Source organism: Sciurus carolinensis, chromosome X, assembly GCF_902686445.1.
Source record: "Sciurus carolinensis chromosome X, mSciCar1.2, whole genome shotgun sequence".
Lineage (NCBI taxonomy): Eukaryota > Metazoa > Chordata > Mammalia > Rodentia > Sciuridae > Sciurus > Sciurus carolinensis.
In genome coordinates, this window is record NC_062232.1 from 15,284,562 (window position 1) to 15,306,540 (window position 21,979).

At 40.2% G+C, this 21,979-nt stretch overlaps 1 protein-coding gene and 1 pseudogene across 9 annotated transcripts in view; one reads left to right on the top strand and one right to left on the bottom strand.

The window, feature by feature from the left end:
• Map7d2 (MAP7 domain containing 2) overlaps positions 1-21,979 on the bottom strand; it is a 108,276-nt gene that overhangs the window by 31,363 nt on the left and 54,934 nt on the right. For 2 of the 9 annotated variants that reach the window (XM_047535851.1, XM_047535844.1), the window contains exons 2-8: positions 21,113-21,190; positions 19,826-19,989; positions 12,990-13,101; positions 12,115-12,213; positions 9,670-9,780; positions 7,806-7,928; positions 2,558-2,712 (exon numbers count right to left, since the gene is read on the bottom strand). In XM_047535851.1, coding sequence (XP_047391807.1) covers positions 2,558-2,712; positions 7,806-7,928; positions 9,670-9,780; positions 12,115-12,213; positions 12,990-13,101; positions 19,826-19,989; positions 21,113-21,190 — 842 coding nt within the window. The remainder of the gene's footprint in view (positions 1-2,557; positions 2,713-7,805; positions 7,929-9,669; positions 9,781-12,114; positions 12,214-12,989; positions 13,102-19,825; positions 19,990-21,112; positions 21,191-21,979) is intronic. The other 7 variants (XM_047535846.1, XM_047535847.1, XM_047535849.1 and 4 more) reach the window with 7 other exon arrangements.
• Positions 357-907, top strand: LOC124972187 (cyclin-dependent kinases regulatory subunit 2-like; annotated as a pseudogene).

The window sequence follows — 21,979 nt, forward strand, 5'->3', positions numbered from 1 at the left end:
ATTCAAAGCTATAATGTAATAGGACAGGACAGGAATATTGCATAGAGATACCACGAGGTCATCACATTTAGGTCACCCAGTAAAAATAATAATAGCTTTCAGTCTCAACATGCAGATTTCCCCCTTCTTGTTCTTTTACCAAGAAATAACAAAAGAAACATATTATGGTCCTGGACACACAGGAACCGGGAAAGAGTATAAAGAAATTATGCTTACTATGAAAAAATTACATGTGAGTAAGAATGTGGTTATAACATCCAAGACAGTGAACTACAGACCCCAAGAGCATATATAGCATAATGCAGAATGCAACACATCTATTCCTTTGTATCTTCCCCTTCATCCCTTTCAGCAGAATGGAGAAAGAAATGGACATAAGTGGCTGGTCAGCAAAAAATGCTTCATAAGGATTAGTTCCCTTCTCTCCCCATTACATTTTTCTATAACAAGTCCTCACTTGGCCTCCATGTCCACAAATGTTAGCCCCCTTCCACAACAATTTATCCTACAGCATCTAAAAATTAGAAACATTCACTTCTCTTTTAAGACTCTCAGGACCATGGTTAGTTTCAGTTGAGTTGCTGCCCTGGCTTAAAATGGAAGGACATGCATTCTGCTTCCTGCACTCCTTGCACTCTCTTTGGTTTCCCCATAATTTCTGTCCTGTTGTTTGCTGGCAGGATAACCCATAAGCAGATCTACTGCTCCAACAAATATTTTGATGAGCACTATGAGTACCAGCATGTCATGTTACCCACAGAACTTTCCAAAAATACCCAAAACTCATCTAATGTCTGAAGAGGAGTGGAGACCTGGTGTCCAACAGAGTCTAGGCTGGACTCATGACATGATTCATGAACCAGAACCACATATTCTTCTTTTTAGATGACCTCTTCCAAAAGAGTAACAAAATGAAATATATCTGGGATCATCAATTAAATCTTCCACAAATTTAATGTATATGTGTATATAAGGTAGTATTCAGTGAATACTTGAAAAATGTACAATCATTCATCCATACCTGTGCATTAAGTATATTATTCACAGCAACAGAGCTCAGTTAAATGCAACTGCCTTTATGTTATTATGAGGTATTTAAGATAAAATTTCTTCTAGTCACTTTTTCTCTTAATGTAAGTGCCTGTTTGTCATTACCTGTTACTTTTGTTAAATGAAATTTGTACATTGCAAGTTTTAAAAAAGAATCCCAGGGCCATGATAAATTTGAAAAGAAAATATGTTATTATAAAATGCCCAAGAAGGTTGGGGATATAGCTCAACAGAGTGCTTGCCTAGCATGGGTGAGTCCCTGGGTTGCATACTTAGCACTGCAAAAAAAAAAAAAAATGTCCAATAGTGAGTATGTGGTGGTTTTTGCATAAGCCCACGCATTATTTGACACTCCTTCAAATAAGGGAGCAGGTGAAGCTTAATTCCCCTCCCCTTGAGTTTGGGTTACTCTTAGTGACTTGCCGGGAATGAACAGTCTATGGCAGAAGTGACAAATTGAGCATAAAAGGCAATAACTGCAGCTTCCTTCTTTTGCATTCTTAGATCACTTACTCTGGGAGATGCCAGCTGCCATGTCATTTGGACAATTAAGCAGCTTTATGGAGAAGCCCATTCAGTGAGGAACTAAGGCCTCCTGCCTGCAGTCATGTGATGACATCTCAGAAGAGGCCCAGTCAAGGCCAGGTGCAACGATGCACGTCTGTAATCCCAGCAACTCTGGAGACTGTGGTAGGAGGATGACAAAATTGAGGCCAACCTTGGTAATTTAGGAAAACACTTTCTCAGAATAAAAAACAAAAAGGGCTGGGGATGGAGCTCGGTGGTAGAGTGCCCCTAGGTTCAATTCCAAGTATCAGGGGGGAAAAATAGAGAGTCCTAGCCAAGCTCTCAGATGACGCAGTCCTGGCCAGCATCTTTACTACTCTTATTAAAGGTCAGCATCTTAATACTCTTAATTGAGAGTAGTACCAGGACACTCTCAATTATTGATACAAAAAACCCATGAGAAAAGAAATATTATTTTAAGCTGCCAAGGTCTGGAGTAATGTATTATGTAGCAAATGAAATGAAACATAAGTAGTATGGAATATATGATTTTTAAATAAGTACACAAAATTGGGAGTACCTGATCAACATTTATTTTACTGATGGTGTCAGTATGATATCAAAAATATTTTTAAAATATTTAAAGGCTACTTTCCAAGGTGAAGTTTGACCTAGAACTTCGGTTCTAATTATCTGTAGAGGTAAGACTAGTCCAGAATCATATATCCTTTAAGAAGACACTTGCAGTGTCTGATTCCTGTCCTTTGGAGGGCAGGCTATAACACAGATATTAGGAATTTGCAACAAGGCACTAAGATTTAGGAGAGTGAAAAAAGTTGAACAGTTTTTAAAGCCTGGGTAAAATTTTAAACCAACTACCTCTTGAGCAATCCCTGGAGACCAACAGAAACAGAGAACCTAGGTCAAGTGAAGGAAATAATCACGCTGTCAGATAAACCACATTCCAGAAGGATCAAAGAGTGAGTGGGTTTAAACCTACCACAGAGGTCTCTGCTCCTGCTGAGGCTCCTTTTCCAGCATCACCTACACCAGATGTAGATGTAGCCTTCTTCCTCTCGGTGGTTCGGGTAGGAGAAGACTTGTACGAAGATTTAAGAGGGCCAACAGGAGCTACACGAGGACAGGCATGGAATACTAGAGAGTTACAGTATAACAGCCAGAAAGACAAGGAGTACAGATGGAAAAAGCAGGGAGAGAGGAAGTTTGGAAGAACACCATATATCTATTAAAATGTAACATGGGCAATCCACATTCTCAAAGTATAATACTTTTCCCACCTTTAAAAGAGTCACAGACTCAAGAGTCAAATTCATTTCAGGGAAATAAAAATTTACACTTTGGAGTTATCCAGGCTTAACACTGCCACCTAATAACTTGATCACCTTGGGTAGGCTACTCAACCTCTCTAAATCTTAACTTCCTTATGCAGGAAAATTAACATAGCAGGTCTGACTGCTGTCCTTGGAAGGGTGGGCTTACAAGTTTGGCCTTGGCCAGCATCTAGGAATTTAGATTTCAAGAAGGTCCCTGCCATTAACTGGTGAGTATCTAGGTTGTTTGTACAAATAATACATTCTGGGTGTTTGGAACTTGGGTATGTGTCTAGCAGGGGGTGCCTGCATGACCAGCCCCCAGTAAAAGCCCTGCGCACTGAGTCTCTATAGAGCTTCCTCAGTTAGTAAAATTTTAAATGAGTTGCCACAACTCATTACTGGGGGAATTAAGCACATCCTGTGTGACTCTACTAAGAAAGGAGCCTTGGAAACTTGTACCTGGTTTGCTCTGGACTCCTCCCCATGCACCATCTCCCTTTGCTAATTTCACTGTGTATCCTGTTATAATTAATTATAACCAAGTGTAACTATGCTGAGTCCTCTGAGTTCTGGTGAATCATCAAACCAAGGGGTGGTATCAAGGACCCACACACAACTGGTATCACTACAATGACCCTGATTCACTGGGAAAAAGGGGCAAAGGATGATGTATCTGGTGCCTGGGAAGCTATGGAGTTACCCATGGTATAAACAGCAGCCAAGTTGCCTATGAAATTTGAAAGTGACTGTTGTAACTCCAAGAGAGTTGGCTCAATGGATCCCCTGTTTCTAGTTGTGCTAGCTAAAGTAAGGGAAAAAAGTACAGCCCAGCTAATGCCTTTGGTTTTTATTTTCTCCCCCAAGTAGAATTAGGGAACAACTTTCTTGCTTTTATCGTCAGTGGGTTGGCTGGAACTTAAACTCTGAGTATAGTGGAATCAGAACACAGAGCTCCAGATTGTGATTTTTTATTAAAATTTTGTTTAATGGAGACTCTGGTAAAAAGGGAGACATGAAAAGAGAATTTCCAAACAAAGAGATACTTTGCCATTTTAAAACTCAATTAGGGGGCTGGGTTGTGGCTCAGTGGTAGAGTACTTGCCTAGTATGTGTGAAGCACTGGGTTTGATTCTCAGCACTGCATATAAATAACTCAAATTAGGGACTGGTACAAATACAGAACACCACTTTGTGGTGGGATCCTACAGTGTGAAAACATCCTGGATACTGATGGACCATCTGGGTTACATACAAGTGCCCATAGAACAGGGCCTGTTCTCTGAGGGACCACCCAAAAGCAAGCTGCTCCTCAGTTTTATATTTTTTTAAAGAAATATTTTTTAGTTGTAGATGGATGTAATACCTTTATTTTATTTATTTATTTTTTTAATGTGGTGCTGAGGATCAAACCCAGTGCCTCACACATGCCAGGCAAGCACTCCACCACTGAGCCACAACCCCAGTCTCTTAAGTTTTATATTTCTGAAGCAGAGCCGGAGTGCATTTCTACCTTGTGACCTTGTAAAAGCTACAGGTTGAGAAACACTGGCAATGTAACCCTTTTACTCACCACTGAAAAACTGAACTCCATTTTCTCTAGGGATGTGTCATTGCTATTTTCCTGAGTTTGATTTTCCAAAGAAGCTATACTTAATAACAATGGACTGAGAGCCCAAATCTACTTTCCTCACCTTTCTCCAAGTACATGTACCTCAGTAAAGCAATTTGTTAAGTGCAGTTGTCCTGGGAAAGGGCATTTTTAGACTGATCAGTGGATAAATGACCAGGACAAAAAGAATGGGATTTTGAAATTTTTTGAAAACTTAGAATTATTATTCCAACTAATACATAGACACGTTGTGTCTTTCTGATTAAGTTGGATAAAAATGACATTTTTTTAATAAAAATGCTTATCTTTTCTTTGACATATTTCAGTGAGAGTAGGGGATGATTAAGAAAATATAACATTTTGATTGCTGAATGGGAGGGACATAAAGAAAAACAACAAAAACCAGCAACTGGGTGGCAATAGGGGACAATGTCACAAAGACATTTGTGATCTTTGTTTACTAGAACTGCTTCTGGAAGCTCTCCCTTCTTCCAGAAAGAAAACATCCCATGCTTCCTTTGTGAGTTGCTACAAGCACTAACAGCTGAGCCTAGGTAACATATGACAGGAGGACTGGGCCAGTTCCTACATAGTCCCTGCAAAACACCTTCAGATACCAGCCATATTCACCAGGCAGAAAAACTAGGGTCCCTTAGAGTTGCTCTGAGACTGAAAGACTCAGGAAACCCCTATGGAACCACAGATTAAATGGAATTACCTGCACTAGACTGGGGCAAGAGGAACCATGATAGGAGGTCACATTGGGGGCTGTCTAGCCTAGTAAACACATATTCAGCTCCAGATGCCCTAAAGTCATCAGCTTTTTGTCTCTAGATCATGTGAGCCCTAGACTGTATTTCTTATGTGTGTGCCATGACTATCTCCACACTCATCACTGGAAGGTATTCAGGTCAGATTCAACTTACTGGTCAGAGCTGTGCTAGGGCCAGGTAAAAAAGATTCGTAAGAAGCAGATGAAGAAAGTGCCTGGCTGCCTAAGATTTTCTTGAACTGTTAAGTCCTGGACCTTTAAAGGGCACAAATGAGATCTACCATACTGCTGTTAGAACCTACTGGTAATTTTTCTATAAAGACACCCTGGTAATGGGTCAAGGGAGTGGACTGTGCAGAAAAGAGTTAACATAGCAGACCTGAGTGCTGTCCTTGGAAAGGCCTACTTACAAGACTGGCCCTTGGCCAGCATCTGGGAACTTAGATTTCAGCAGGGTTCCCTCCATTAACTAACTAATGAGTGACCTGCTGTGCCTAAACTGTTTGTAAAAACAATATGGTATAAAACACTGCTTTTATACTGGAAGTGTGTAATTTGGGTATATGCTGGGCAAGGGATGTACATGATCATTCCTCAGTAAAAATTCTAAGCACTGAATCTCTAACAAGTTTTCCTGGTTGGCAACATTTCATACATGTCACAACTCACTGCTGGGAAAGATGCACCCTGAATGACTCTACTGGAGAGCACTCTGAAAACTTGCACCTTGTCTTCCCTGGGTTTTATCACATGCACCTTTCCCCCTTTGCTGAATTTGTTGTGTATCCTTTCACTGTAATAAGTCAGAGGTGAGTGTGCCTAGATGCTGAGTCTTCTGAGCCCTCCTAGCAAATCACTGATCTTGGGGTTAGTCTTAGGGACCCATGAAACATTCTTTACTCTCAAAATGGGGATAATTTTATACAGACTAAGGGTTGTTAATTTGAGATAGAATATAAAAATCCCCTTTAAAAAGTATCTATGGTTTTCAGAATATTTACAAGGCCATGCAACCATAACTACAGTCTAATTCCAAAACATTTTCAAGACCTCCAAAAGAACCCTTTGTCCATTAAGTGGTTACTCCCTTTTCTTCCTTCCCCTAGTCTCTGATAACCATTAGTCCACTTTCTGACTCTATGGATTTGCCTATTTTGGTCATTTCATATAAGTGAAATCATATAATTTATGGCCTCTTGTGATTGCTTTATTTCACTTAGCATAATATTTTCAAGGTTCATCCATCTTGTAGCATCTATCAGTATGCCATTCGTTTTTATAGTTGAATAATATTCTACTGTACAGATTGGAAGCCATATTTTGTTTATCTATTCATTGTGGGACATTTGAGCTACTTCTACTTTGTGGCTACTGTGAATGATGCTTCTAAGAACATTTGTGTACAAGTTTTTGTTCGAATGTTTTTCATTTCCTTGGCTTTATACCTAGGAGCGGAATTGCTAAGTCATATGTTAACTATGCTTAATTTTTTGAGGACCTTCCAGGATGTCTTCCACATTGCTGCATTATTTTCCACCTGCAATGTGTTCGGGGTCCAGTGTCTCCACACCTTCCCAGCACTTGTTATTTTTTTTTCTTTTTAAAAGGTTTTAGGTATACTAGTGGAGGTGAAGTGGTACCTCACTATGGTTTTGATTTGCATTTCTCTAATGAATAGTGCTGTTGTCAAGTGCTCATTGGCTATCTGTGTATTTACTTTACAGAAATAGTATTAACTATTCAGAAGCAGCTACAAATTGGTAGAGGCTTATATAATATATGTGTTATTTCACTAAATACACTGTATCTTCAGAATAGAGACCAGACCTGAACTCACGTGGATACAGCATTGCTCATTTACAAAGAGAGTACTAGCCCTCATTAATCTTGACATGATGATTTGATTTGATTTGGTAGAAAAAGGTCTTTGAGGGTCCAATCCAGTGTTTGTCAGACTTTAATGTGCAGGTCAGGTGGGAAATTGAGAGTTGGCATTCCTATATAGCTTCTAAGTGATGCTGCTACTGCTGGTCCTTTTGAATAGTGATGCTCTAAGACATTTGTGGTATCTTATTCACACCATTACCTCATTTAATGGCAATTGTCCTCATGACAATTGAAAATAACTCCATTTTATTGATGTGCAAAGTGAGGCTTAAAGAAGTTAATTAACTTACCCAAAATGGTAAAAGGTAGTGAATGATACAGCTGGCTATGGCATGCCAGAGACTCGTATCTATAGGCTACTTTGCCAAACCACCTCCTAAGAAAAGTCAACTAACCTCCATAGCTCATCAAGTAGGTTTTTTTCCTAATGTACATGCCCTCAGTCAAAATAACTTACTCACCTCTGTGGCACTTAAACGTAGCAACAGCAAAACACTGGTGGGTAAAAAATGTTATTAATCACTGAAGATACTTCATGAAGTCAGCAAACGGGAAGTAAAATACAAAAATCTAGGAATAAAAATCCCAGGCTGACCAATATTGCTTTGGACATTTTCCTCTATGTCACTAGCGTGGCCTCTTTTACCTGAGTCATTGGCCTGCTCAGAGAACATGAGTGCACTTCTACTTCTGGCTAAAGAAGCCTGTGTGGGTGTCAACAGTCGCATAACAAGAAAGGTTTCCATGGGACTAAGGTGCATGCGATGAGCTGAGGGATGGAATCAAATGAAAAATTTAAAAAGCAAATTAAAATAAAACAAAATAGAATGTTTAAATGACAGTGCATGATGTGAATTAATTTTAAGTGGCAGAACAAATGTGGGAAATAAAAATACTCTAACAATGAATGGTTTTAGAGTTCTTCACAATAAAATCAAACAAACGAAGCGTTATTTAGAGTTTGGGAGAGTGCGTTAATTCTCTTGGGGCACCAGAATTCATTTGACATGCTATTACATTACAGTGACCTGCATCACTCAAAGAATGTTAGCCCACCTCCCAAGATGTTCATATGGACTCTTACTCATAGAGTAGATCTAACACTGAAAAAAAGTACACCTACTTAGGTCCTCTGTTAAGAAATAGTTCACAACACACTGATTTTTTAAATGAAATATGTCATCCCATAAATATAGATCCTTTCATACTTTTTCCATATAAATAAGGGCCAAAAGTGAATGAGAAGCACAAAAATATTAATGGCCAACTGATTATCAGTTTTATTGGAAGATAAAAGTCTTCATAATCCAAAGTTCAATGACCAAAATATTTTGATGGTTTTAGAATATATAATATGGCAATAGATACAAAGAATTACTTAGGGTTCTTTGGATGCCTACTAACTAGTAAATTTGGGGGGGATTAAAATTTCTCAATTTATAATTCACAGATAATTCAGTTGTCAATAATATATAATAAACTTTTATGTTTACAAGTTAATATGAAAATGAATTTAACATCAATATGTAAGCATATGAATTAATGAAAACATGGAATACACTAATGGAACAGCTGTACAGAGTTAAGTGTGGGTGTGTTCTCATTCAACTCTTAATTCCTTCCATGATCCTAGTGCTTACCCATGAATGGCATCAGATTACCAGGATTCTGACACTCACAGGGGCTCTGACACACATGCTATGCCTCTGGGATAGAGGAGCCAAGGTCAATGCCAGTGAACAACTAGGAAGGCACACCGGCCTCTTCTAAGTCACAAACATTCTCCTGCTCACCCCTTGGAGATGACTTGACATGCTAAATACTCCACTGGTACCTAACATTCCTTCAATGATGCTTTAAAATATGCATTTAATACATGAAGAGTCCTCCATTCCTTAACCTACATACTGTGAAAGGTATAAATTCAGGCTTGCAATGACTCTCATCTAAACTTCGGTTAGAACAGGGACAGCATCAAATCTATTCAGCATATGTCCTATCCACATCTCCTACCTCAAAAGCTCTGCCTATAAAGGCCATCCACCCTTTTCCTCTTTTAGAGGCTTTATATTACTTCTGTGCTTCTGTTTTCATCTAAAAAATGGACAGATCTACAAACCATGAAAGACTGCAGAGCCCCATTTTTTTCACACAGCAAGTCTCTCAGCTAACTGACTCATTATGCTCTTTCTGGCTAATCAACCGCATCCCATCACTGACAGACAGGCAGGTACTTTTAAAACTTCTACATGCAATGTGGAGTCTTTCAGACTGGGAGAATATCAATTCCTACTCAATATCCCTACTCAATAACTACCTGGCTCTAAGGAGCAATGCCACTTTCCAAAGTCTTATTAGCAAGGCCCTGGGGCTCCCACATTCAGACCAACACACTAGGACAATGGCGATATTTGCAGAAGGCTCAGAGGGGGCTCTCACAAAGGCCAATGTTAAGATGCTCACACCAGAGAGAAGCAAACTGGAAAGACCATGTCTACATGTTCACTTGCCTCGTTCTGGGGAATAGGATATTGCCACGGTGGATGAAGACAGGCGTTTACTCATGGGAGGCTCCATCTGCTTTGGCAAATTCATGGTTGATGTTGAAAGTTTGTCACATGCTGCAGAGAAACGCATTAAAGACATTGATATTCACGCCACTATAGACTGAGAAACACATATCCCAAAGTGTCCTTCCTGTCCTCATCCACACATCTACGCCACAGCGGCACAGCACAACTCTGCTTCTATCATCCTGGGATCTCATTATCCTGATCTGGAAATGCCCAGTCTACATCAGCCTCAGGGATGCAATTTCTTCACTGTGTTCTTTTCTTCAATTTCAAATGTCCAACCTCACTCAAATATTCAACTAAAGCCATGCTAATCCAAAATAATTTTCTTGTATCCAGTGATTTTTAAATATATTCACACCACATGAAAACAAAACCAACCTGGAACAGAGACAAATCACTACTAGAAATGTTCTATGGTCTGATTGAGACTATGTGCTGAAACTGAAATTTTCCTAAAGGTTACCTGTGGCTCAGGTTTAAAAAACATGTAATCTGTAATTTAGGGAGCTATATTTAAAGCAGAATGACCTTTAGTAGTTGGTTTTCTTCTTGTTGTTAAAAGATGGATCAAAATGGCTCTTCTGTAGTTGTTTTAATAGTTTATGGTTAGGATTTTAACATATGACCCTAAGTTTGGTGTTCTCATGTTTCAGTCATTATTTCAGACTGGCTTCAAAATTAAATCATTACAACCAACAAAGAGGTTCTAGCAGTGCCCTGCCAAGCTATATTGGAGCCTGAGGCGAAAGGAAAAATGTGTACCCATGGTTGTAAAGGACACAAACTCATCAATAATATTTTTAAAATCTAACTCCTCTGCTCATCTTGTTTTCAAACTGGAGAACAGTCACATCTGACAATTTATGCTGACCATATGATAATCCTAAATAATTTTAATTAACTTAAGTTGAAGTCAAAGCATAATAAATTTAGACTGGGGGATACATAAAATATTTAAACCTGATGTTTTGATTTTGTGTGTGTTAGGGATTCTAGGGATTGAACTCAGAGGCCCTTTACCATTGAGTTACAGCCCCAACCCTTTTTTATTTTGCAATTTTGAGACAGGGTGGTCTTGAACTCGTGACTTTCCTGCCTCAGCCTCCTTAGTAACTGGGATTACAGGTATGTACCACCACTCACAATGATGTTTTGAATTTTAACACTTCAACTTTTCAAACTTTAGTGTTTTAACTACTTTAAGGTTCTAGTAAAATAAGTAGGTATGACATAAATCACATATATTGGAGTACATTTTCTCTTTTGCCTCAGGCTTTGCTATAGTTCAGCATGACACTAATATTTTGAAATTCTGTTTTTGTTCACTATGAACTGTTCTGTTAATTCTCATTTAAAAATATTCTATTAAGATTTTATCTTCATTGTTGAGATTTTTGGCAGCCCCCTTTAAATTGTGTGCCCAAGTCAAGTACCATATTCACCTTACCCTGGTGATAACCTTGGGTACTAATTCTATTCTACTTGTACCCATTTCTGTGGGAGAAGGCCAGTGCCCACCCGATAGGTAGTGTAGCTCCATATAGCAAAATCCATGGTACAAGGATAGTCATTGTTAAATGAATGCCAGAAACCAAGGCTATTTATTCCTACTGGCAACACAACCTTCTGTATTGTTGATGAATATTATATCCTTTTTATATCAACCAGATATGTGTTGAATTTCTAGTCTTTATTACATGGGAACAAAGTTTTGCTAGTTCCATTGTTAATCTAACCCATAAGAATTTCCCAGGTCTGTATCCAAAATAGAAATCTTTTTGTTTATTTGTTTTTCTGGGCATCAAACCCATGGCATCCTGCATCCTAGGCAAGTGCTCTTCCACTAAGCTACATCCCCAAAACACAGCATTTTAGACAGAGATATGAAGTGAAGCACAAAACCAAGTTGTCTAATTATTTGGATTCCCAGTGTTATCAAACTCCCTAGCACTCCCTTTCAAATACTTGTGGTATTCATCACATTAACACCAAGACCAAGTATTCCATTCAGAACTGTGATTTCCGGTTTTTCACCAGAAGTGATCTGAATGCCTTACTACTTAATGCCTAAAACAGACGACTAATGAAATTGTTAAAGACCTAAATGCACAAAAAATCAAATAATGACAAGATTTTTAAGGTAGAAGTTAGTGAGCTGAGGATGAAATGTCTCCAGAAAACTACGATATAAGGCATGCACAGCTCCATGATGGCAGAGGAACAAAGAAAAATGGGATTGTCATTCACATCTCTAGAAAAAAATTATAACAGGTCAGACTAAGAAATCAACTGTGAAAATGCTTGAGACAGACAATAATGGAGGAGTGTGATCAGAACAGTTTTCACAAAACGCTATGGCATGATGATGCTCGGATATACCGTTGCTGGACTCGGCAGCGGTGGCAGTGGTCCCTGCGTCCGGAGGAAGAGTGCTGGCTGCTAAACCTAGAGGAGGGGGTGGGGTATTTTCTGATTCACCTACACAGCAAAAAATCAGAGCAAAGAGAGGTAAAAGAAAAAAGTCCCAATTTGTTGTTTTATTTTATTTTCTAATTAGGAAATTAGAAAAGTTAACAAATGTGTTGTTGACTTCTCAAAAAAGAAAAAAAGCATATCACTGCCAAAAGGTTAAAAGCACAATATGACTAAGAAACTATATTATAAACATCTTTCAGAAAGAGCTGGTATACAACTCCTGCATAATAGAATGCTGAGATCACTGAAACATAGTATGACACGGAAAAGAGGGGAAAAGTCATCCTGAGACTACTAATAATCCATACATTAAAGTAAACATTTGAAAATTTAAAGATGAGTATGAACTGGATAATGAAATAAGTCCCCTTGAAACAAAATAAAAAGAGCAACAAAAATTCATAATGTGAAAATAAAAAGTCCAGTCCTTTTTAGAGGGTAACTCCTGCTCTGCCTTTCCCAGTCACATCTGGAATGGTAACTGAGTCTACTGCCATTTCCCTCCCCTGAAATCAGATTACCTCTGGACCTGCCTGCTGAGCCCTGCTAGTCAGGCTCTGCATTCATTTTCTTTTGCTCTTTCCTCAAAGCCCAGTTATTGCATTAACCACTGTTCGCTAGGAAGAAGAATGCACAGGCATACATGGAAGCTTAGCAGTTTTAAAGATCACATCTAAAAAGGATACTTGTAAAGCTGTGTACAGCAATCCTGTGGATACCCAGCCCTGCCCAGGATCTCCCACTGGAGCCCTGCAATGCAGGGACAGTCCTGCACTCACCATCACGTCCTCCGGGTCCTGTGGTCAGTGATGTTCCCCATGAACATTTCTTCTTCAGCTCCAGCTGCTGTGTTCGCTCCAGGGACCGGCGCATCATTGCCTCCAGTCGCTCCTGACCAGTTCACGCAAAGCATTGGGTGTCAACAGAGAACAAGATCAAACACTCAGCCCCACTGCACTGCCGCCTCAGTGCTCTGGGGTGAGTCACCAAACTGGGCTTTATGTGCTCAGCATCCTAAACCCAGGCACACATGCTCTCTCTGTCACACCAGCATGTTCTTGTTGGGTAGAGAGTAAACAATGCGGCTAGGCTATCACCAGATCTCCAACCGAACACTGTGTCCTGTCCCCTCCTCACCCCTCCCTCCCTCGGGAGAAGCTGCTGCTATGCCAGCCCTTGATTTGTTTAAGAATAATGCTCAACAAGCATTAACTCCTTGAGGCCTGTCTCAAACTCCAGCTTGCACCATCCAGTAAGAGAACTGGAATTTTATTCCAGAACCAACTGCAGCTTTATAACTGTAAGTATAAAACATTCTGATTTGAGAAAGTTTAAATTAAAATATAATTTGAGTTTCTGTAGTCTTAAACATACTTTTTTAAAGAAGAATCTAATGTTTTCTATATTATAACACTTTTCTGAACAGTTCAAAACTTAATGAGATGAGAGTATACAATCTTCTGGCCACAAAGTAAAGCATTTATACATCCCCAGAGTTAGATAGGTTTGGGCATGAGGTAAGGAAGAATTAAGCAATTTTTTAACCAGAAAACACAATCTACCAGTAGGCTTCTCTCTTAACAAAGGATTTATCAAAAGCATCCTCCTTTATTAACCAGACTGTTACTTTCCATAGTGTTGTCCTTGGCACTGCAGCAAAAGTATTCTTATTCTGCATCTCAATGACACTGCAAATACCAGCTACTTCCCCTGCCACCACTGGAGAAGGCCCAAAGCAAGGCTGGTCATTATACTGACACCCATTAGTCCTCATAAAACCCACTCTGTGAAGTTCCTGGAACTGGGCTGGTCCTATCTGACTCCAAAATACAAAGATATGATTTTTTTTATGGTTTACTAAAACAAGCAAGCAAAATTAGGATAGCAAAACTGTGTAACTATGGACTTAAACATCAGGAAAAGGTTCCTTTATTTCACTTACTAGAAACACATAAAGGTAACTTAGGATGTGCCTGGATTTATCCCTTTTGTCTACACCAGAGGTACAAGATGAGCAGCTGGCTTCTTTACATCTCAGTTTCCTCTGTATAATTTTCTCTGAATAGCACTTTGCTAAAAAACTTTTGCAAATAGTCTTTTTAGGAGCCTCTGAGCAGAGAGGGGAATCATTTCCTCTTGTATGACTCAAATTTATATTGACTAGTAATTGTGTTCTAGTTTAGGACTGGGCACTTTATAATCATGAGTGTGCATTTCCTGGTTGCTCCATTTTCATGAACTTGGGCCATTAAATGCTGATGGCTAACACTGGTGATCTGCCAGATAAAAGTCAAGGCTTAGAGGAAACAGAACTTATCTACCATGATACCTGAAATAGGGGCACTTGAGACTGAGGCTGAATATTATTTCATTATGAATTTAACAAAGTATTTAGTCAATGACCTAATTTAAGTGTTGAAACCTTTCACCATGAAGAATGAATTTAATTTCTGGTGGGTTATGGTATATTTCCTATACATCAGATGGAACTTGCTAGATAGTTCTTCATCTACTAGAAGCTCAATGAGAATAAAAACATTGAATTTCACTGAGCCATTCTTACCACTGAGCAGCTATCTAGGGGGCAGAATTACACAGTAATGTTCAACCAGAGCCAAACCTATCCCTGGACTGTTAGTTACTTTTAGAAAAACTACCCACGCCATCTACCCCAAATCCACTGAGCAGTTCCAAATTCCATCAATGGAAATTGGATCATCTGGATCTTCAGTAGGCTTATAAAAATGTAGTTATCCATGAGAAAAAGAAACAATCACCTTGTATCACCAAATTTTTAGAGAGATGAGGGAAAACAGGTAGTATCAAGTTCTAAGAGACTTATGGAACCCAAAGAAGTCAGAATGGGATGATTCAAACACATCAAAAACAAAACTTGTCCACTGCACTGGTTAGAAGTTAGTCCTGTGTATGGAAGTATTGCCTAGTGTTATGTATACCTTTCTGATCCTTTACATGATAAAGTGGAAAGAATCCTAGATTTGGCATCAGGAGGTAAAGATTCAGTCTACCTCTGCTTACCACTTTGTGACCTTGTGACCTTAGGTCAATCATTTCACATCCTTGGGCTTCAATTTTCTCACCTACATAATGAGAATGACAATACCTACTTTATCAGAACACTCTCAGTCTACAAAGTTAATGTCTAGACCAGTATTTGATGTGTAAGTAGTTCACCAATGCTAACCAAATCTGAATTTGAAGAGGAGGATTATCAACAGAACATTTTAGAATAAGTGGTTCTTAAGTGTAAGTTTGGCTGTATAACAATACCCTGCGGGGGGCGGGTGTTATTAAAACACAGATTGTTGAGGTTTCTTCCCAGGGTTTTTTTTTTTTTTTTTTTTTTTTTTTTTGTTGCGGTGCTGGGGATTGAACCCAGGGCCTCGTGCTTGCACTCTACCAACTGAGCTATATCCCCAGCCCTCTTCCCAGGGTTTCTGAGAAGTCTGGGGTGGAGCCTGCTAAGAATCTGTATTTCTAACTAGTTACCAGGTGTTGATGGTACTGGGTCCACACTATGAGAGGAAAGGCTGAGCATGAAAAAGCAAGGGTAAGCTCAGTCACATCAGGAAAACAGTATTAATAAATACTAGGATAGCATACTGCATACTTCAATTCCTGCCAAGTTTTGGTTCTCCTGGGTATTATCTGATGATCAACAGAGGATGGGGAAAGAGCAAGGCAAATTCTTGTCAACAGAATATCTTCTACTGAGTAGGGTTTATTAGAAGGAAGGAACAATAAGAGGCAAAAGTCCCCTTGAGCTCTAGATCTAGATCTGACTCAAAGAATTTAGAGAATCACAGCCAAAGTGACCCACTGAGCTAAGCAGTACAACAATCCTTTAACAGGGCATGTCCCAGACACTACTACCCAGACAGCAATCTCGGGCAGAAGTGGGGGCTGTCAGAGGCTGTGCCTTTGCCCCCGCTTTTATTATGTGTTTAGGGGATGACACTGTGGGGACAAGGACCCAGGTTCTCAGCAGGGCTCTGTAGGAGGCCTTTGTCTCCACAAACAGATGCCTACATTAGGCCAGAAGGTCAAGTGGTTAGCATGGAACTTGGACAGCTCAGGCCCTGAGTGGCTAGCCTTCAGCTAAGTAAAGTTTTTGTTTAGATAAGTTCAGAAATTTCTTGTTTTATACCCATCTTGGTAAGTTTTGTTATCTAGCAAGCAATGAGAGTATGAACAGTTTAGGTTTTTCAAACTAAGAGATGAAGCTACTCTTGGAAAGTAAATAAGCAATGTGGCGTTGCCTTCTCCAAATCCTTTCTTTCAGGACCACTACTCAGGAAGCTATATACCCTAATGGGTGAGCACACTGCTTGTCAGCCTTAACTCAGGGGATAGGAACATGCCTGTTTTAGCAGCTTAATTTTGGAACTGCACAGCATGTGAACACTGTAGGAATCCATCTTAAAGAAAAGATGGTTTCCAGCAAGAAATTGAATTCAAAGTCAGGATCTCAAGCAGATACCAGACTTTCCCTCCCTCGGACAGGCCTGGCTAGCCTCCACTAGTGCCAATTCTTTTTTTTAACCTTTATATTATTTATTTTTATGTGGTACTGAGGATCAAACCCAGTACCTCACATAGGCTAGGCAAGTGCTCTACCACTGAAAACAACCCCAGCCCAATTCTTTTTTTTTTTTTAATATTTTAGTTGTAGATGGACACAATACCTTTATCTTATGTATTCATTTTTATGTGGTGCTAAGGCTCAAACCCAGTGCCTCATGCATGCAAGGCAAGGGCTCTACTACTGAGTTACAATACCAGTCATGCCCCATCCCCAGCCCAAAGCTTGAGACATTTGGGAGTCATGACGATCATTCTGCCTTTCAGACACTTGGTCCTGATGCGATTGAATCTTTAGTGGTTTCACTGCCAGGATAATTTTGTATTTGCTTCTGTGCTTTCTTGCACCCCCAACGTGGTGGTGGGAGTTCTAAGACACCACCCACTTCTGCCTTGGCACAGATATGAAGAGTTACCTAAAGCAACATCATGAAAACCACAGGGATTGAAGCCAGGTCAGGGTTGGGTAGGAGTGAGTGGCTAACAGGTCTCTTTTGATCTCTCAAACATCAGACTTAGAGAGGTAGGACTTGTTGGGCAATATATACATTTCCCAACAGACTAGAGAAGCAAAATGGTCTGCACAGGATGAATGATGTTCTATTGAGCATTTTCCTTGGTTGACAGAGACAGAGCATGACAAAAAGGACTTAAGTCTGACACTGAGAAGAGGACTCAAGAATCTCTACAGTCAGGTACTTAGCATGTAACAACCCTTGCAGAGCTCTCCAAAAACCACTGGGGGAGGGGACCATGAAGGTATTCCTTTGGATAGGGGCTTCTGCAGTGCAGTCTCAACCTCCTTCCCTGAAGATCAACCACAAAAAAGGCCAAATAGGCCTCTATTTGTAATACACCAACACCAATGTGGTTAACTGGCCAGATTGTGTGTGACAAGTTCCTAAGCTACACCTGGGTCTCCTGGGGCCCTAAGGGTGGGAGTAGGTGGCAGAGAAAGACTTCTGCTTCCTTGGGTTGCTACACAACCTTGGGAAGCCCAGCTCTCTGACCAGTCTTACCATGCTTAGGGAGAAGAGAAAAGCAAGTTCAACTTGCTGTTTATGCTGATAAGGGTCAGGCAGCATTCCCCACCCCCCAAACACCATATTATGGGTTCAGGAAATCACAGAAGCAAATGGAAAATCACCCAGAAGTGAAACTTCTGAAGATTCAGCTGCATCTGGACCAACCATCTGGCATAACATTCCCTCATCCGCAAGGAGGAGGAGCCTGACTACTTAATACAACTAATAGTACTAATTGTTCTATAAAGGAAAATTAAACATAGAAATTGCCTCAAAAGTGGACCCCTGTGACACTATGGGATGTGTCAGAACACAGGAAGCTGTAACTTGACACTTTATAGTGCTCCTTCCCGAAAGCAGCAGTGACGAGCTTTCCCTTGAATCAGCAATCCTGGAGGATGTCAAGAATCAAAATGGGGAGGCTAGGGAGGAAAAGGACAAGCTCTAAGTCATCAAGGAATGGAGGATGGGAAGAAAATAGGGGAGTTCAGTGACTCATGAGAAGTAGAGAGGTTGAAAAAAGAGAAATTGCTCCTAAGTTACTGAAATAGCCTCTCACTCTAGGGCTTCTTTTTATAGTCTATATATTCTGTGCAATAAGCTCTTCTGGGTAACTCCCTTTTTACCTTGCTTCAGCCAAGGTCAACTGAAATAAGTGGACAGAATCTCACATTTTAAGGGATTAGTCCGTGCTAGGTGTTTTACTGAACACTTTCACAAAACTCAACTCCTTTAATTCCTGTAAACATTTCTACTTGGAGCTGAGGAGACAGAATTATGGGACTTGCCCCTGGCTACCAGCTGCTTAGTGGTAGAGCTGGGCAGATGAAGCCACAGCAATTAGACAGCAGTCGACAAAGGTGAACCATGGCTAAGAGCTTTGCTTAGACCTTTATTTGCTAAGAGGAACAAAGAAACTGCCATGAATGGGTGCTTTGTAGGCAAAGATGAATCTAATTATGTGTGTTTGTATACATGTTCATATGTGCTTTTTAAGTTAAAAAATAGGAAGGGATAAATATATATAGTGGAAAGCAACCATTCAGAGATTTTTTTAAATATTAAATTTATACAAAAGTCTTTGTATTCTACAGTGTTGGAGGATAACAAACTGCTATACTGTTCATACTAAAAGATGAGTCATTATACCTTATGAATAAAAAATAATCATCACCTGATACAAGGCTATGATTACATCCTTAATATATTCTTGTTAAGAAAATCTATAACTCAAATATGCTTTCTAAATACATTTTCAGTTTAGAAATAAAGGACTCTGTAGGGGTAACTGCATTCTATTTCTTTTTTAAAAGGTAACTGGAAAGAAAGGATGATTAAAGCAGGAACTATAATAAAATTTAAATTAACTTGCATCTTTGTAATCAAGGGTAAACTAATTTTCCAGCAGTGAATCACAGAATCATTTTATTTTATTTATTTATATGTGGTGCTGAGAATTGAACCCAGTGCCTCACACATGCTAGGCAAGTGCTCTACCACTGAGCCACAACCCCAGCCCTCATTTTGTTCTTGATCCTCACAGCTCACACTCTGGCCTCATGTCTGTCCTGGAAGCAAGGGCAACCATTCAGACTGTATCACCCTAAACACAATCCCTTGTGAGTCTTAACTTAGAGTCAGAAAAGGTTATGCCTGGAATAGCTCTTGGAGACCACCAAATCCAACCCCCTCAATGCAGAGACGAACAAATCAAGGCCCAGAGATGCCAACCAGCTTGCCCAAAGTCATACAGCAAAGTGGCATCTGAGCTGAACAGATAAGTCTCTTTTGTTCCTATGCCAGTGCTTCTACCACTGGATCACTGTGTCATCATACTCAAGGAACGCATGGTGAGCCACTGGGAGAAGATACAGGATCAAGTCTCTCTTGTACCCCAAAGCTGGGCAGGATGCTCAGATGTTTTCAGCACTACACCCTGTGCAAGTTGCCAAGGTGGCTGGAATGAGGGCGGGCTCCTGGGGCCTCACCTCCTCTTCCCGGAGCTTCTGCTTCCTCTTCTCTTCTACAGCAGCCCTCTTTTGGTCCTCCCGTTGCCGCTGCTCTTCTAGTTTCCGCCATCGCTCCTCAATTTGCTTTTCATACTGGAGCTTAGCTCTTTTCTGTTTCTCCAGGATCTGCTGCTCCCGGGCAGCTGGTGAGGGAAGGTAGAAGAGAGGCATCATTCCTAGAGTGCCCTATGTGGTATGAATTAAGAATAAGAACACAGAAGCAAAAGTGGATAGCAAGAGTCTAGTGGGATCCTAGGATGAGGTGAGTGGGACTAAGGGTCCTGACACCTCCATCACTAGCTCGGTACCCCTGGGCATGTTAATTATGTTTGTGCCTCCATTTCCTGTTCTGTGAAGTGGAGATGATGGTTAGTCATGTTTGCAACATCACAATACGGTGAAGACTAAATGAGATAATGCACATAAAGTACACAGTAATGTCCCAACACATGGGAGCTGACTATTATTGCTATCATTAAGTCAAACTTGTACACAATGGCTAAACCATAAACTAGCTTGAAACATTATAGCTGTAAGAGTACATTCACTCAAATGCATTTAACTGTGTATGCAACAAGCAGACACTGAGCTGGGCAAAGGGTAAAAATACATGGGAAAGATTGGCTTTCCCTCCAAGATACTAAGGACCTTTAACTCCACCTAGTCAAGCCATGGAAGGGTTCCCCAGAGTAGGCAATGCCTGATCTGCCTAGGAGGAAGCCAACAAGAACCTGAAAGCTCCTCTTTTTTCTTAATTGAATAGGGAAATCATCATCTACCTACCTCACAGCACCCTGTGAAGAATACCCTATACTTATCTATTTATAGCACACAAGACACAAGACAGACTTTCTCAACCAGAGCACCCTGATGTAACACAGAAAATGATGTAAGTGCCAATCTTCTCAGTTCTCCTGAGGATGGGCCTTCTAGATGTTCAGAAAAGAAGCTGAGTGAGTGCATACAGTAGATGCCTGGGGGCATCATAACTTACCCAGATTTCTTTCTTTGCCATCATACCTAAAGCCCCAAGCAGAGTGCTTAGGACACTTACTCCTAAGTGAGTGAGTGAGTGAACGGTTTGTGAAAATTATGCAATATTTGTCAACACACCAGTCTTCATGTGGATTCACCCCGACTCTTTGTGTTCATCTAGCAATTGTCCTAGTTCTCTTCCATTCATTTGAAAATTTCTCAGAACCTTTAGAAAAGGCCCCACCACCTCTCCACTTCCTTGGACCTAACCAGTCAAAGTGTATAACTTACCCAGACATTTTTCTCTTTCTTCTCGTCTCTCTTTGGCTAGTCTTTGTCTCTCATCTGATTTTAAAAATCCATCCATGCCTACAACAAAAAAATGATGATTTTAAGTTCTTCACTCTTTCCCTATGGGCACACACCTTGGGTATGGCTGCACACACATCATCCACTGTCACTACTTCACCCGAAGCACAGCGTCTATCACTCCCACCCCATGCACATATACAACCAAGCCCCAACAGCTGAGGACAGTAGCTATGGCTTCCACAAGAACCTGCCAAGCTGTGCTATATTGGTGCCACCACCAGCCTGGGAGGACAGCTCCTTGCCTAATCCTTTGTCCCAAGGCCTCACCCTGAAGGGGTCTAAAAGTGTAGTAAATGACAGAGAGATCTGGCAGTGTGCAGAGATGATCACCAGACTTCCCTTAGCCTTGTTACCAAACCTGAAGGAGAGAGGAAAAGTACAAAAGTGGACAATATTTTGGATACTGATTATTTCACAGATAATGAAAATTTTATTTTCTGAAAGGAGCCAACTGCTATGGGACACAGGAGAGCACTGTAACACTTAAGTTCAATTTCAATTCTGCCAAGTTTGCTCTGATGTCAATCTTAGTGTCTAAGAATCACAAAGAAAAGAATATAATGGGATATTCCTGTTTAATTGTCATTAAAATATCTACAACAAATAAAATGGAACAAAAGACAGTGACCCGCCTCACCCCCCATCAAGTTCCAGGAAATATACTTAAGAGTTCCACATCTCTACCCAACCAACCCCCTACAGGACCCTAAAGGGCTTTTTGGTTTTGGTACTGCAGATTGAACAATTGGTTGTTCGTCAGTATTTGCTACATAATGTTTAAGCACA